Source organism: Hyla sarda, chromosome 1, assembly GCF_029499605.1.
Source record: "Hyla sarda isolate aHylSar1 chromosome 1, aHylSar1.hap1, whole genome shotgun sequence".
NCBI lineage: Eukaryota > Metazoa > Chordata > Amphibia > Anura > Hylidae > Hyla > Hyla sarda.
Genome location: NC_079189.1, coordinates 323,966,681 through 323,982,720, shown reverse-complemented (window position 1 = coordinate 323,982,720; position 16,040 = coordinate 323,966,681). Strand labels below are relative to the sequence as shown.

Genomic DNA, 16,040 nt, shown 5'->3' with positions numbered 1-16,040 from the left:
GCTCCTAACTGCAGGGCAGCACACAACCACTTTAATGGGATTTTGTAAAGACCGTTTAAGGCTGAGTTCACATCAGGTTTTTCAACTACGGTTCCCGCATACGTTTTCTATTAAAAACCGTATGGCAAAAAAAAACGGATGGAACAATATGGAAAAAGTAAACCGTATGCGTTTTTAAACCGTATACTGTTTTTAAAGGTGCATACAGTTCAGTCCATTTTTATAAAATAAAAAAACATAAGTTTTAGAAAATTCAGTCCATTTTTAATGGTAGGGGTCTTGGGTGGGGACTTTAGGATGCAAATGTGCATGTGCTAAGAAAAAACACATATGGTTTTGCGGTATGGAACCGTATACATGTGCGTTTCCCATTGACATCCATGTTAAAAAAAAAAAGGTATGCGGTTGCAATATGTTTTTTAACCCAGAGTCAAAACCGTGGTTGAACACGGTTTGGGGTACTGTTAAAAACCGTATTGAAAGCAAACCGTACACAACCGTATGCATCAGGGTGCATAGGTGTGTTTGCAATGCTTTGCCTATGTATACCGTTTTCAATACCGTTCCATACGTTTTCACTAATGAAAACGTATGCGGGAACCGTAGTTGAAAAACGTGATGCGAACCCAGCCTAACATCCGTTTTTAAGGCTTTTCTAATTGAAGTTTATAACGGGTCTTTTAACAGAGCAACTTTATTGTGTGAAAGGGTCCTAAAGTGGGTTACAAATAAAATGTATTTTCTCCATATTTTTGTATGGGCATTAAAGGGGTATTCCCAACCCATTCCTCAAGGCCCACCAACATTCAGGGTGATTTTCAGATACTCAATTGGAATAGAACATTAAAAAAATAAAAATCCTAGCTGTTGGTAGGCCTTGAGGACTTCGTTGTACAGGATGTGTGATAGTAGAGGTCCTGTTTCCGATTTTACAATGAGACTTCAAATTATGCTTTGATCCACCCTTATCTTGCCTTTAGTTTACTTAAGGATTCCAGTCTCATAAAACAATTTTAAGGGTAGGATCACACATTGCGTATATGCAGCGTATTTCAGACTGCACCAAATCTACTGTGCAGCAGAAATTACGCTGCATATTCTCCTATGAGCAGTTAGGTCTGGAGGCAGGACCAGCATGCCCACATTAATGTGACTCTATGGCCCCACCTCCAAACCTTACTGCACACACAGGGCTGCTGCAGGGTAGCCCTGTGCTCATAGGAGAATATGCAGTAAATCGCAGCTGCACAGTGTGAAATACACTACTAATATTCTATGTTTGACTCTACCCTTACACAATATTGCAACATGCTATTAAAACAAGCAAAAGGCTTCATTTATTTAACAATCACTAGGTGCTCACACTTAGACCAAAACTGTATGGTGGAGATTTATCAAACCTGTCCAGTGGAAAAGTTTCTGAGTTGGCCATAGCAACCAATCAGATCGCTTCTTAAATTTTTCAGAGGCCTTTTCAAAAATTAAAGGAGCTATCTGATTGGTTGCTATGGACAACTCAGCAACTTTTCCTCTGGACTGGTTTTGATAAATCTCCCCCTATATGTTTAGTGACGGAGTGTTACTGAACTGATGTTGTGGTAAAAAACTGTAATTTCACACATCTAAGAAGATATTGAGATTAGAGTGAAGTTGAGAAAGGACACATCTGTAGTAACCATATGGAACAATAATTATAATTAACTATAATGCCCAATGTAGATGTACATATCTGAGGGACATGTAACAAAATGTTCTTAACATTGTTACCCAGCTCCAGTTATCAGACTATGTTAGTGGTCTCTGACCTGTTTTACTCTATTGTATGCATGTCCCCACAGCCATAGGGTTGTTAAGTTACAGCTGGGGAGTCATATGTTGGAACAAACTGATCTACAGTATGTAGGACCATTTTAAATATATTATTTTTTTTTTACTAAGAGAGAGGTAGTCTATTAACAAAAAATATACAATACAGCATATAAATTATTATAAAGCTTTATATAAATTGTTGGATAATGCATTTTGCTCCAACATTTTCTGCTATGAGAAATGGTTTATGAAATGAATTTTCATCTGTAATAACTCATCATTACCTATTTATGAACAATGTAATGATTTTGAAGCTTTCAGTTGGGGGATGATAATATGGTAAGTCATTAGACGATTTGCATGGTAAATGATCTTTTTTTAACAAAATATTTGTGTTTCTAATTTAGAAAATTAGCTGGAATAATTTGCAGATTAAATTATGAAAACTAATTTATTACCACTAATTAGAATTCCTCTTATTTTCTTGACAGCAATACATTTTACATTTATTTATATGGTTGTTATGTTGTCCTCCAAGCTCAGTCTAGTTAACCAATTAAACAAGCTAAATGAAACCTTTATAAATCACAGAATACCAAGGAACATTTATATAAAATTGTTCATTTGTCATCAGTATATTTTGTTTTGCTGCACTGTGTCTCCAAACTTTTTGCATTCAAGGAGAACTGCAGATACCAATAAGAGTTTTGCATTATTTAGGAAGAAAATGACAAATAAATATAGACATCAATTGCCCTAAACATGAATAGAGCTTTAGGTTAAATTCAAATGCAACATTTCTACTCATTTTAATGTGGCTTGGAGAAATCTGTAAGCATGCTACAGGCACACGAAAAATTCTTCACCAAATTTGCATCATGTAAATATACCCTAGAAAATGACTTTCCTCTGCATTCTCCGATTACCTAAATGCAGCTATAAAAATAAAAATAATAAGTAGAAAAATTATTTCGATTTTTACCTTCACTCTTTTTAACCCCTTCCCGCCACAATGGTTTTTATTTTTTCATTTTCTCAATCTAAGAACTAAAGGCAGTATAAGAGCTAGATTTTTGTAGGAGTAAGTTGTATTCTTTTGTGAAACCCTTTATTTTATCAAATATAAAGTTTGTAAAAACATTTTTGCACAGTGAGTAGGGATGAGCGAATCCGAATCTCGCCGCAATTCGATCACACGAATCGCTTCATTAAACTCCATTTAGTGGAACTCTGGGAAGGTGGGAAGACGGGTAGGCGGGATGACCCTGAATCACATGCAGCATGTAGCCTATCAGCAGCCAGCCACCCCTGTGATGTCACAGCCCTATATAATCGGCAGCCATCTTGCGGCCAGTCACATCAGCGTTTTTTTGCAGAGAGAGACAGAGAGCAGTGTGTGTTGCACAGAAAAGCATTTTTACAGCAGCGATTCATCTCAAGAACAAATCTAGGAAGGAAGAGAGATTGAAAGAGAGAGTGCAATTTTGGGTGTACTACACAGCGACTGTGTGCTGCAGCACTGATGTGTACAACAACTGAAAAGCCAATAGTAGTGGTGTTGGGAGCATTCAGGCTCCTGAAGCACACACTGTTGAGGAACCTGAGGAGGACATCAGTGACGTGCAGACACAACTTGATGATGATGATGAAGCCGATTGCATTTGGGAGCCGGGTGCAGAAGGGGCTTCATCATAATCAGGAGAAGAGGCTGGCAGGTTGCCCGTGAGGCAGCAGTTGAGTCAGCAAGGTGGTAGCATGTTTGGGAGTCAGCATGGTGGCAGAAGTGGGAAGTCTGGAGCCAAACGTGCCCCAGGTAGACCCCCTGCTTCACGGCAGCCTACCTGCCCGAGAGGTAGTGGAACAGGGGTCCCTGGAGTTGGCTGCAGTAGCAGTCAGTCAGTGTGTTCTGTTGGGGGGAAAATCTGCTACTCTGCAGTGTGGCAGTTTTTCATCAAGAATCCAGAGGATGTTAATATGACCACATGCAATTTAAAAACATATCTTTAATCATCTTTTCAATTGTGAGGCCCTAGGGGTCTTGTCAGGCTGCCACCACCTCCAGGCTATGTCATTCTTTCACCATATGGTCTCCTCTTGCTGCTGCTACCTCCAGGCTTGGTCATTCTGCCACATTTTGGTCTCCTCATGCTGGTGCCACCTCCAGGCTGTGTCATTGTGCCGCCATGTGGTCTCCTCATGCTGCTGGCACATTACATAAAAAATTTATGTTAATCTATTTAAAATCTTCAGTTTAAATTTAAAAATATATCTTTAATCTTTTCAGTTGTGAGGCCCTATGGTCTTGTCAGTCTGCTGCCACCTCTAGGCTTGGTCATTCTGCCACATTTTGGTCTCCTCATGCTGGTGCCACCTCTAGGCTGTGTCATTGTGCCGCCATGTGGTCTCCTCATGCTGCTGGCACATTACATAACATTCTTTATGTTAATCTAATTAAAATCTTCAATTTAAATTTTTAAATATATATATATTTAGTCTTTTAAATTGTGAGGCCCTATGGTCTTGTCAGGCTGCTGGCACCTCCAGGCTTGGTCATTCTGCCACTATATGGTCTCCGCATGCTTCCGCCTCCTTCAGGCTGTGTCATTCATCAAGAAATCGAATCATGGCTTACTCCATGAAAACTGGAAATGGGAACCATGGTGACCGTCAAGAAGAAGAACATCTTGTCTGCTCTGCGTCAAGGAAACCTGAGCCATGCGCCCTGCATGGCACACATGTTCAATCTGGTTGTCAAGCGGTTCCTGAAGTGTACCCCCTATATATAAGACGTCCTAACAATGGGAAGGAAACGTTGCATGCACTTTAGCCACTCATACACAGCAAAGCACACCCTCCTTGAGCTGCAGCCCCCAACATAGTCTGATTTGCGATGTTTCCACACGTTGGAATTGCACCCTCCATATGTTGGACCGACTATACAAACAAAGAAAAGCCATCACCGATTTCTTGATGATCCAGCGGATAGGGGGACTCCCCTGTGTAACTTCAATGTCAACCAGTGGCAGCTCATACATGACACCTGCTGTTTGCTCAGGCTCTTTGAGGAAGCCACAATATTATTCAGTTGCCAGGATTATGGGATGAATGACGTCATTCCACTGCTTAATTTCCTACAACATGTGTTGGAAACGATGGCTGGTCAGGGAGCTTGAGACATGGCGCCTACATCTGAGGCCACATGAGCCCTGTGGGGGCTGAAATGGAGGAGGAGGAGGAGGGGGACAGTGGAGCACAGGCAAGGTTTTGCAAAATGTTCTTTTTTTATAGTCATCTGACAGGAGAGGAGGAGCAGGAGCAGGCTGTGGAGCTACAGGGTGATGAGGAAGACAAGACAGAGGACCCAGACACACCGTGGCCAATTGGTCTCATGTTCCTGGCACATCAAATTAAACTTTATCTTAATCTATTTTAACCTCTAGGCTCTGTCATTGTGCCGCCATGTGACTTCTTGTTAGATTGGGTTTTGTGGTCATACAGTATAAGTTCAAAGTAAACGCTTCGGGCACCCGGGACATTAAACTTGTGAATCTAATCAAAATCTTAAATTTAAAAAAAGTCTTCAATCTTTTCACTTGTGAGGCCCTATGGTCCTCGTCATATATTACCTGTTGAATTACCACAAGAATCCAATGAAACAGGTTGGAGCGATAACAATGAACCATAACTGATTAAATGAAGTATTCACACTTTCACAGTTTTGGGGGGGGGGGGCAGTAGGGGGAGTCGCTGAGAGGTAAGGGCTGGAATAGGTGGTAGCTCGCCTCACGGAGGACCGCCAGCTCGATTTGAAAATACAGATGCAAGCTTTTTCACTGCAGCGACTTCTAGCATTATGCACCCACTTATCCAATGGCACAGAAGCTGAATGTGCTCCTGTCCAAGTTGCTGGTACTGCAGCCCCTCCCTTTTCAAGTGAACACTCAGAGCATGGGGGTGCGCTGAGAGGCAGGGGCTGGGACAGGCGGTAGCTGGCCTTGCGGTGGACCGCCAGCTCTATTTTAAGATACAACTAGGAGCCTTTCCATAGTTTACACTGCAGCAATTATACACTATTGGAGCTGGAATTACCACAGCTGCTGGCACCAGACTTGCCCTCCAATGGGTCCTCAGTAGAGATGAGCGAATCAAATCGATAAAATCCAATAAAAAAAAATTCACTCCTCTCTAGTTGTCATCATATATTACCTCTGGAATTACCACAAGAATCCAATGAAACAGGTTGGAGCGATAACAATGAACAATAACTGAAACATTCTCAGTTCCACACAGAGTAAGACAATTGGGGCGGGGGCGCTGAGAGTCAGGGGCTGGAAGACAGGTGGTAGCTTGCCTCGTGGCAGACCGCCAGCTCAATGCTCACCAGAATGGGTCCTCAAAAAAGAATTTCAAGTTTTCTCATTCCAATTACCAGGCTTTGTCATTGTGCTGCCATGTGATCTCCTCATGCTGCTGGCATATTCAATTTGTTAATATATTCAAAATCTTTTATTTATATTTAAAAAAAACTATGTAATCTTTTCAAGACTGAGGCCCCATGGTCATCGTCATATATTACCTGTGGAATTACCTCAAGAATCCAATAAACAGGTTGGAGCAATAAAAATTAACCATAACTGATTAAATGAAACATTTGCAGCTCCACACAGAGTAAGACAGTCGGGGGGGGGGGGGGGCACTGAGAGGCAGGTGCTGAAACAGGTGGTAGCTCGCCTCGTGGTGGGGTGACAGCTCGATGCTCACCAGAATGGGTCCTTAAAAAGTGATTTAAAAAAAAATTCAAATTACCGTATATACTCGAGTATAAGCCGAGTTTTTCAGCACGATTTTTCGTGCTGAAAACACCCCCCTCGGCTTATACTCGAGTGAACTCCCCCATCCGCAGTGGTCTTCAACCTGCGGACCTCCAGAGGTTTCAAAACTACAACTCCCAGCAAGCCCGGACAGCCATCGGCTGTCCGGGCTTGCTGGGAGTTGTAGTTTTGAAACCTCCGGAGGTCCGCAGGTTGAAGACCACTGCGGCCTTCGACATCATCCAGCCCCCTCTCACCCCCCTTTAGTTCTGAGTACTCACCTCCGCTCGGCGCTGGTCCGGTGCTACAGGGCTGTCCGGTGAGGAGGTGGTCCGGTGGGATAGTGGTTCCGGGCTGCTATCTTCACCGGGGAGGCCTCTTCTAAGCGCTTCGGGCCCGGCCTCAGAATAGTCACGTTGCCTTGACAACGACGCAGAGGTGCGTTCATTGCCAACGTACTTCTGCGTCGTTGTCAAGGCAACGCCTCTATTCCGGGCCGGAAGCACGGAGAAGAGGCGCCCCCGGTGAAGATAGCAGCTCGGACCACCTCCTCTCCGGACAGCCCTGCAGGACCGGACCAGCGACGAGCGGAGGTGAGTACTCAGAACTAAAGGGGGGTGAGAGGGGGCTGGATGATGTCGAAGGCCGCAGTGGTCTTAAACCTGCGGACCTCCGGAGGTTTCAAAACTACAACTCCCAGCAAGCCCGGACAGCCGATGGCTGCCCGGGCTTGCTGGGAGTTGTAGTTTTGAAACCTCTGGAGGTCCGCAGGTTGAAGACCACTGACGGCGAATGATGACAAGGGGATGATGAAGGGGGGATGTGTGGGATGATAAGGGGATGATGAAGGGGGGATGTGTGGGATGATAAGGGGATGATGAAGGGGGGATGTGTGGGATGATAAGGGGATGATGAAGGGGGGATGTGCGGGATGATAAGGGGATGATGAAGGGGGGATGTGTGGGATGATAAGGGGATGATGAAGGGGGGATGTGTGGGATGATAAGGGGATGATGAAGGGGGGATGTGTGGGATGATAAGGGGATGATGAAGGGGGGATGTGTGGGATGATGACAAGGGGATGATGATGAGGATGTTAATGACGGGTCTGGATGATGACAGGGGGGGATGATGTATTTCCCACCCTAGGCTTATACTCGAGTCAATAACTTTTCCTGGGATTTTGGGTTGAAATTAGGGGTCTCGGCTTATATTCGGGTCGGCTTATACTCGAGTATACACGGTAAATGAAATAAAAATTACAGAAAAAATCTCTTTAATCTCTTCAATTGTGATGCCATATGGTGTCCCTGCTGCCACATCCAGACGCTCTGCAGCAGTGATTCTAATTGCGATGCCTGTAATCTGCATGTCATACTGAATAACAGTATTATTTCACTAACACAGCATAATCCCTATGCGTGTTATGACAAGGCAAAGTGTTCTACACCCCTATTGAGCCTCTCTGTAGGCAAGAAATAGCCGTTTTTAATAGTGATTCGCCACGAATAAATTCGGGCCAAATTAAATTTTTCAAAAATTCACTCATCTCAAACAGTGAGCTGTAATTTTAGGTTTTTACTTTCTTGTTTTTTAGGAGGCAAAGCGGACAAGATTTTTTTTCTTCTAATTTCTGTTTTTATCTTTTGGTGGGAATGGGGGTTGACTTCTCAATATACGGAATTTTAAGAAACATTTCTTAAATTTTATTTTTAGCCTCCACAGAGGACTTAAGCAATTCCTCCTCAATCACCTGACATTGCTTGGTGACACTACAGTATGTGTATATATTGTTTCTAAATTATTGTTGTGTAAATTAAGCCTTTTTTTTGTGTTCTGATAACATGTCCAGATATTGTGTTTAAGTAGCCTAATGAGAAATAAGTGCCCTTAACAGAATAAGAGATACGATAATAAAAGTACAATCATGGCAGTTACAAAAGTCTTTCGAAGGCCCCTTCCATGATAACTAAATGTAATGTTTTCAGGGGAGTTATTGTAAGTATGTGGCATATAGCTGTTTAGACTGTTTACCGATCGTGCTGCTGGCAGTCGGTGTAAACTACAGTTAGATGTATTCTTTGAAATGTATTTTACAAAAACCTTCAATCCTGTTCTACTTTATTTTTTACTATTTAAACTTTCATGAACTGTTTGAGATTTTTACAGTAACACAGAGCCCACAGTTTGGTCACCCTTCAATATGTGCCATTGTGCTGACAGAATTCTTTCTACAGTTTTATGACTTTAATTATAACATGTTATGTAAGATAGTGGATCCTTGATTTTATCCCTAATTATCCCATCTCTATTCATTTTTTCCTTGGGCCTCTCCAGCTTAATGAACTGTGTGAGAGAGGCCTGGCAGGTCGGCTGGACTTATAACTTAGTTTGAATTCAGCCGTAATGTTTTTTGCATGAGCATCAGATATCACATGTGTATATGCACTTTCCATGTCCTTTTACTGTGGTTGCTATAGAGAATGTACACGTGCCAACTGACATGACGTCTGAGATTTTCTCACCTAGACATCATATTAGCGCTTCTGCTATGGGAGCAGGTTACCTATTTCATTTTCCGGACATGTAAACCTGGATGTCACAGGACCCATTGGGAGAAAGAGCAGGCCTATGTAGTTCTGCACCAATGAGGGTGTGGTGTCAGTGGACTTGGAATGCTAATAATGTGATAATTAAAGTGGTCCAAGAGATATGTCAAAGGCCTTAAACAAATATGAGTGAGCTAGTTGGACATCCACCATACAGATTAGATCTGTTCAAGTAAAGCTCTCTGAATATTATACTTATTTGGGCTCTATCCGTTGTACCACCTTAAAATCACCCAGTGAGTGCAGAAAAAACATTTCTTGACAGGTGTCATTGTAATGATGAGCTTATCAATATGATTCAGTTCTAATGGATCAGTGAACTGTCATGGCAGATCAGTGCGCGTCCTCTGTCTGGGTGGGAAGAAGATCATCTCCTCATTCATGAATGCATACCAATGATTAGCATACAGTGTGAGTGTCCATCAAAGTTTTTTTTTTTTTTTTTTTTAAGTACATAGTTTTTATTTATGTTTTCGCATAGAAAAATATTGTCAAGAACATAAGCCGAATGACAAGCAAAATTACATAACAGATGGATTCCAATGAAACACAAAACAACAATCAGAACATCAAGAGCATTGACATAACGTAATAACAGGGAGCGGCAGTCTGATCAATCAAACATCAACCCTCCTAGGGCAAGGGGAGGGGAGAGGGGGGATGCGGGGAGGAAGGTGGGAATAGGGAGGAATAGGGCCATAACAGGTCCGGGAGAAATAGGAAGAGAAGGGGAAGGAGGAGAAAGAAGTAATACAAGAATGAAAAAAAAGAGAAGGGAGAATAAAAAAGAAGAAGAGAAAAGAAGGAGCGAGAACCACAGCACAGGCTCAAAATAAATCTAGTAAACAACTTACCATCCCTAGACGATTCCAGCCCCTAGCTCTCCCAAGGCAGCACTGGATTGGAGGGACCACTTAAGGCAGTCGAGACGAGGAGTGGGCAAGAACCATAGGGGATGCGTAAGCAGGAATATGGGTGTGTAGATCCCTGAAGTCCGACAAGTTAATCAAGCCTAACCATGGGGACCGGACTGCAGTGTATTTGCGGAACATATTATTGGAATCCGCAAGCAGTTCCTCCATTCTATGTAGATCAGCCACCTCCTGAAGCCGGGATGAATGGGTTGGAGGGATAGTAGACCCCCATAGACGGGTATGACCGTTCGCGCTGCTAGAAGTAGAAAAAATAGAAGGCTCCTAGACCCCTAAGGCACCGAGCTCGGCAATACTGATAAGAGCAGGGTGGCTGGGTCAAGGGTCATGCGGCGGATAAGTTCCAGTACCCCGGACCAAAAAAAGGAGAGAGAAGGGCAGTCCAGCCAAGAAATTAGTGATCGTGATCGCCCCCCCCCCCCCCCCGTCCCCCCCCCGGCGCTTCACACCGCCAGCACACATTAGGTACCGATGGATAGAAATGCAAGAGAAGGGCCGGCACTCTATACCACCTGGTAAGGGGCTAATAATTTCATTCCTGAGCCTTGCAGGATATGGAGGTTTTATGACACATAGCCACTGCTTTCATCCACTCGGCATCAGTCAATGAGCGGCCTATTGCCGCTTCCCAGCTGCACCGAAAGGGAAGTTGCGAATCCCTGAGTCAATTCAGGAAAAGATTATATATCACACTGATTGGGCGATAAACAGCCGAGGTAGAAACACAAAGACTCTAAAAGGGAGACAGCGGGCAATGCAGCTGCAGAGATAGTCTGGAGACCCGGTAGAAGTGCATACTGAAAATTAGCTGCAGGAGATGGAGCATTACCTTCCAGGATCATGTCAAGCGGTTTTAAGCTAGAAGCCTCTAAATAATCTCTGAACATCACTCCCGATAGTCTCTGTATACCCAGGAATGAAGGCACCGATAGGGCTGGGGGGAAGGCTAAATTACCATATATGGGAGATAAAGGACTGTTCGGGGATGCGATGTGGGAGCGCTTGAGATATGATACGTGCATCATGGCAATAAAAGCCATTACCAGGGGCATGGAGGACAAGATAGGCTTGGTTTCAGTTGCACAAGGAAGCCAAAAAAAGGCTCTTGGGTCCATCTGGGCATCCGAGGATTCCAAAGCAGTCCAAAGCTTCCGCTTATGATTATAAAAACTGCCATTTCAGGTGACGGCAACGGAGGAGCTGGAGCAGTGAGAGAACTTGGAGGATCATCTATCCCAGGACCCGTAGGCGTACGGTTAAGAGAGCATCTGCGAAAGCCTGGTTCCAGAGCTCTAGAATCATCTGGTGAGGAATAGTCTAAGCCACATTTCCCTGTGGGGAAAGGTTTCAAAGGCATCTTGAAAAGCTTCTTTTTCGCTGGTGGACTGGTGCCCCAATATGCAGGTGGGCTGGCGTCGTCAGACCAGTGGCCACTCAAAGCGGATACAATAGCCTCCACATAAGGAGAGTAGAGGGGAGGAGAGGTGGGATGAATCTGCAGAAAACCTGGGTCCCTGGGCATGGGTGCACCCTGCAGGGGACACTGAGCAGAGGTGTGAGGCACAGCGTGTGTAGCAGACAGAGGGGGAGGGGGCATAGAAGTGGGGTCACACCCAGATTTGCTGGTGCGGAGAGGATTAGGCTGACTGCAGAGTCTGGCTGGGATGGCTCTCAAAGGCAGGAGAGGGCTGAGGTGCAGAGCTGTACAGGGCACAGTCCCCCTGTGCTGCAGCTTCTGGCTGTTCCCTCTGTGAGGCTCACAGCCCAGGAGCCACAGGCTGGAAGGAGGGAGACTCATTTGCTGGGAGGGACAGGAGGCAGCAGAGGTAAGTGATAAGGACCTCTGGTTAAGTGGTTTGGGGAGGGAGCGAGGTATACTTGCCGTCTTGTCTCCGATGTCAGCAGTCCCCGGAGCAGCAGGTTCGGCATCCCGAGTGCTCTGCAGCGTGGTGTGAGCGCCAGGCGCCGCCATGTCGGGCTGCGCAGCGCTCATGGTGCTGGGATTCAGTGAGGGGGCCCTGTCCATGTGCGGCCCGTTCTGCATGTCCCGCGGGCAGGTTTGTCAGTCTTCTTTTGCTTATTCCTGCCACCCATTGTGTACAGTGGTCCCTCAACATACAATGGTAATTCGTTCCAAACGACCCATCGTTTGTCGAATCAGCAGCAGGAATAGATAAGCAAACCTGCCTGGGATGCTTAAACTGCTATCCGACAGCAGCTTAAGCATTTTGCGCTGTCGGATAGCAGTTAATGCGATGGCCCCGACATATAAAAGCATCGTATGTCGATGCTGACATCGACATGCGATGGCCTCTGAGAGGCCATCGTATGTCGATTTTATCATATGTCGGGGCCATCGCATGTCGGGGGGTTACTGTATTTGGAAGCCTGTATAGCGATGACCCGGCCGAAGCTCTCAGCACATGCAGCCATCTGCCAGCGTGCCAAACCATGCCCCCAAAGTTTTTTTTATAGGAAAATTGGGGTGTTGCCTTGTGCATACACAAATATAATCCAGACACCCTTCCAAGTGTCTATATGATGTAGTAGGCCAAATCAAACTGTCAAATTCCCTTTAAAATATTACCAATGTACTTTTTTTTCCCCTGGTTGCCATGTTCTGTCCAACACTTTATAAGGCTAGGATTCCACTTGTTTTTTTTTCTGGCAGTTTGCCACTGCAGTTTTTGAGCCAAAGTCAGAAGTGGATCCATAAGGAAGGAGAAGTGTAAGTCCTTCCTTTATATGTCCTATTCCTTTTGAATACACTTCTGGCTTTGGCTCAAAAACTGCACTGGCAGTTTTCCAAAAACTGCCCGAAAAAAAAACAAGTGGAAACATAGCCTAATTCTCCTGCAGATAGATAGTATAGCTAGTAATGCATCATTTTAGTAGTATAATGAGTCAGAACACAAAAAAAATGTGAGTCATGAACTTAATATTCCTGGTGTTATGTATAGTGTTATATCATAAATTTATAGCATTGAGTAGAATACTGAGTCAATTACAATAGGCCATTTCAGCTCAGTTACAATTTAATGCCGTCAAAATTCAGCACACATCCTTTAATTTCTTTTACTGACATAACTGTACATTGAGTTTTTAGGTGATTAGCTATCTTCTCTATTTTTTGTGGGAATCAGGTGTAATATACAGTTATATTTGTTTGACACATTTGTTTCAAAAGTTTTTATTGGGTTTTTAAATATTACAGGTAAATAACTTGGCATACCTGGAAACAAGTAACAGTGTGCAAAACAAAGCGCACAAATAACCATAATAGACACAGGTGAAATGAAGTATTCAAAGTGCATAATATATACTGTGTACAGATACATTCTGTACAGGAGGAGGATAATATTACATATTACCCTATTAGTATTACCCCAAAAAGTATTATGAGAGAACGTCATGGACATAAGTATATCCGAATAAGGAGGTATTACAGAGGTATGATATCCAATGGTGCCATTTGGACAGGAAGGCCTCAAATGTGCTATTGCTTAAGGCTATAACTCTCTCAAAAGAGGTCATAAGATTGATAGCAGTAATCAAGTCATTGTAAGATGGAATACATGTGGATTTCCAATGTCTCAGCAGTATCCTTAGCCTTAGCCAGTACGCAGATTACACAAGTGATAGCTCTAATAGGTTAATTTCTATAAATAATAAGACTAGTTGAGGGGACCATGTGATATGTATTGGTATAATTTGTCTAATTAAAGCGTGGCATTCTTCCCAGTAAGATTTTATTAGTGGGCAGGACCATAAAATATGCATTAGAGTTCCTCTGTGGCTGCACCCCCTCCAATAGTGGTCAGAGGTGGAAGGATATATCTTAGAAAGTCTGTCTGGAGTAAAATACCACCGCAGACATGTTTTCAATAATGATTCTACATGGGTTGAACATGTCAGATTTTGGTGGATCATTTTAAATGCGCCCATCTACTCCTCAGCTGTAAACGTGGTGCGGAGTTCAATCTCCCAGTTGCAGAGTGTATGGAATTTCAGAAATTGAGAGGGTTGCAAAAGTTGATAGAAAGATTTAAGACCTCTTTTGTTGTTTGAAATATACAAAAAAAACTAAAGGATGAAAAGTAAGGTCCATTGGTGTTAACTGCTGAAGAATGTGACGCACCTGGAGGTATTTATATAATTCAGCATTATGAATTGAAGAAAGGTTACTTATGGATTGGAATGGTAGCATAGAGCCCGCCGTCCAGACATCTCCAACCACCGAGATGCCTTCAGAAGACCAAGATCGCAGATCAACTTGTGGGAGGAGGGCTGCTATTAACGAAAAAGGCAGTGTTTCATGTTGGCTAGACAATGTACCTTAAATTGTTGCCAAGCTTTAAGTGAGGCCTGTATTACTGGGTTCAAGTTAGGTGGAGGCTCAACGTTCCAAAAGGGTGTATATAGGAGATCTTTTAGAGTGAAAGGTGAGACTAGAGATTGTTCCATCTTTACCCACAGGGGGTAAATGGGGATCCCCACAAAAAGAGCTTGGGTTTTTGCGGAATTTAAGTGATAGTATGATAAATGGCCAAATAGGTCAATGTGGTCCAAGTTGAGTGGCAAGAACTCCCTAGGATGAGTAAGTGAAAGAAACACATAGTTGCCGTATAATGATATGACGGGAGGACTACACCCTATCTCCACCGCAGAAATTCTTGGGTCATCTCTGATCGAGTAGGCCAGAGGTTTCATGGACAGAATGAAGATTAAGGGAGAGAGGGGGCTGCCCTGTCTTGTACCATTAGTCAGATCAAAGTCAGATAAAAGGGCTCCATTAATATATATTTTGCCAAAGGGCTGCTATAGAGGGCCTTTATGGCTGATAGAATAGATCCCTGAAAACCCATCCGCTCAAGTACCGAGAAGGCAAACAACCATCAAATATGGTTGAATGCCTTCTCGGCATCCAAAGCTAGTTCCAGGGTAGGTATAGCGCTCTTCTCATCATAGTGGAGAACACCCAGCATCCTCCTAGTGTTGTAATGTGATTGCCTTGTAGGTACAAAACCTGATTGATCGGCATGGATAATGGATGGAAGTAATTTAGCCAGCCTGGTGTCATGTACTTTGGCAATATTTTAACATATTGATTCAATAGTGATATTGGGCCAAAGTTTTTGGGCATGTCTGGGGTCTTGCTGGACTTGGGGAGAGTGATCACTAGGGCTTGTAAATTTACCCTTGGGAAGACACCTCCATCCATAGCTGCCTGAAAAAAGGCCCGCAGAGGGGGAGCCAAATGATGGTGGAAGCATTTATAATAATGGGCAGCGAACCCATTGGGTCCCAGGGCTTTATAAGCTGGCAGGGATTTAATAACTGCGTCTATTTCTGCTAACGAGATAGGAGTATTGAGGGATTGTAAGTCCACAGAGGAAAAGGTGAGGAGATTTAAATATGCCTTGATGTCTGATGCAATGTTAGGGGTGGCAGGGAGGGTGTCCTTCAGGTGCTATAAGTGGGAGTAATAATCCTGAAAGCCGTTGGCTATATCTCAGGGCGAATATATTAAAAATGTTGTTTGTCGGATGTAATAAAAAGGGAATTTTACTTTTCAGTTGTTGGGCCTTAAGCCTAGAAGCATATAATTTACCCGCTTTATTGTCTTGGGAATAGTAAGTAGCCCTCCGCTTTCGGAAAGTCTTCTCATACGAATGCATCATTAAACCTCTTAACTCCTGACACAAGCGTTTTAGAGTATCCGTAAGAGGAGTCGGATTAAGTTGATTTAAACATTCAGAATACGCATCAGAAGGTCTGAGACCTGAGTTTCTCTTTGTTTTTTTATAAGCAGAACCCTGTTGAATGAATATCCCCCTAATACAAGCCTTATGGGCATTCCAGAGGTGACAAGACCAATC

General features: G+C 43.6%; 1 protein-coding gene across 3 annotated transcripts in view; it reads left to right on the top strand.

The window, feature by feature from the left end:
* Positions 1 to 16,040, top strand: part of GRIN3A (glutamate ionotropic receptor NMDA type subunit 3A) — a 469,012-nt gene that overhangs the window by 305,906 nt on the left and 147,066 nt on the right. The window contains exons 6-7 of one of the 3 annotated variants that reach the window (XM_056519303.1): positions 11,344 to 11,466; positions 13,376 to 13,446. The exons of 1 other annotated variant lie outside the window; for it this stretch is intronic. In XM_056519303.1, coding sequence (XP_056375278.1) covers positions 11,344 to 11,466; positions 13,376 to 13,383 — 131 coding nt within the window. In that variant the 3' untranslated portion in view covers positions 13,384 to 13,446. Of the gene's footprint in view, positions 1 to 11,343; positions 11,493 to 13,375; positions 13,447 to 16,040 lie in introns of those variants that run through there. One more of the 3 variants, XM_056519292.1, reaches the window with a different exon arrangement.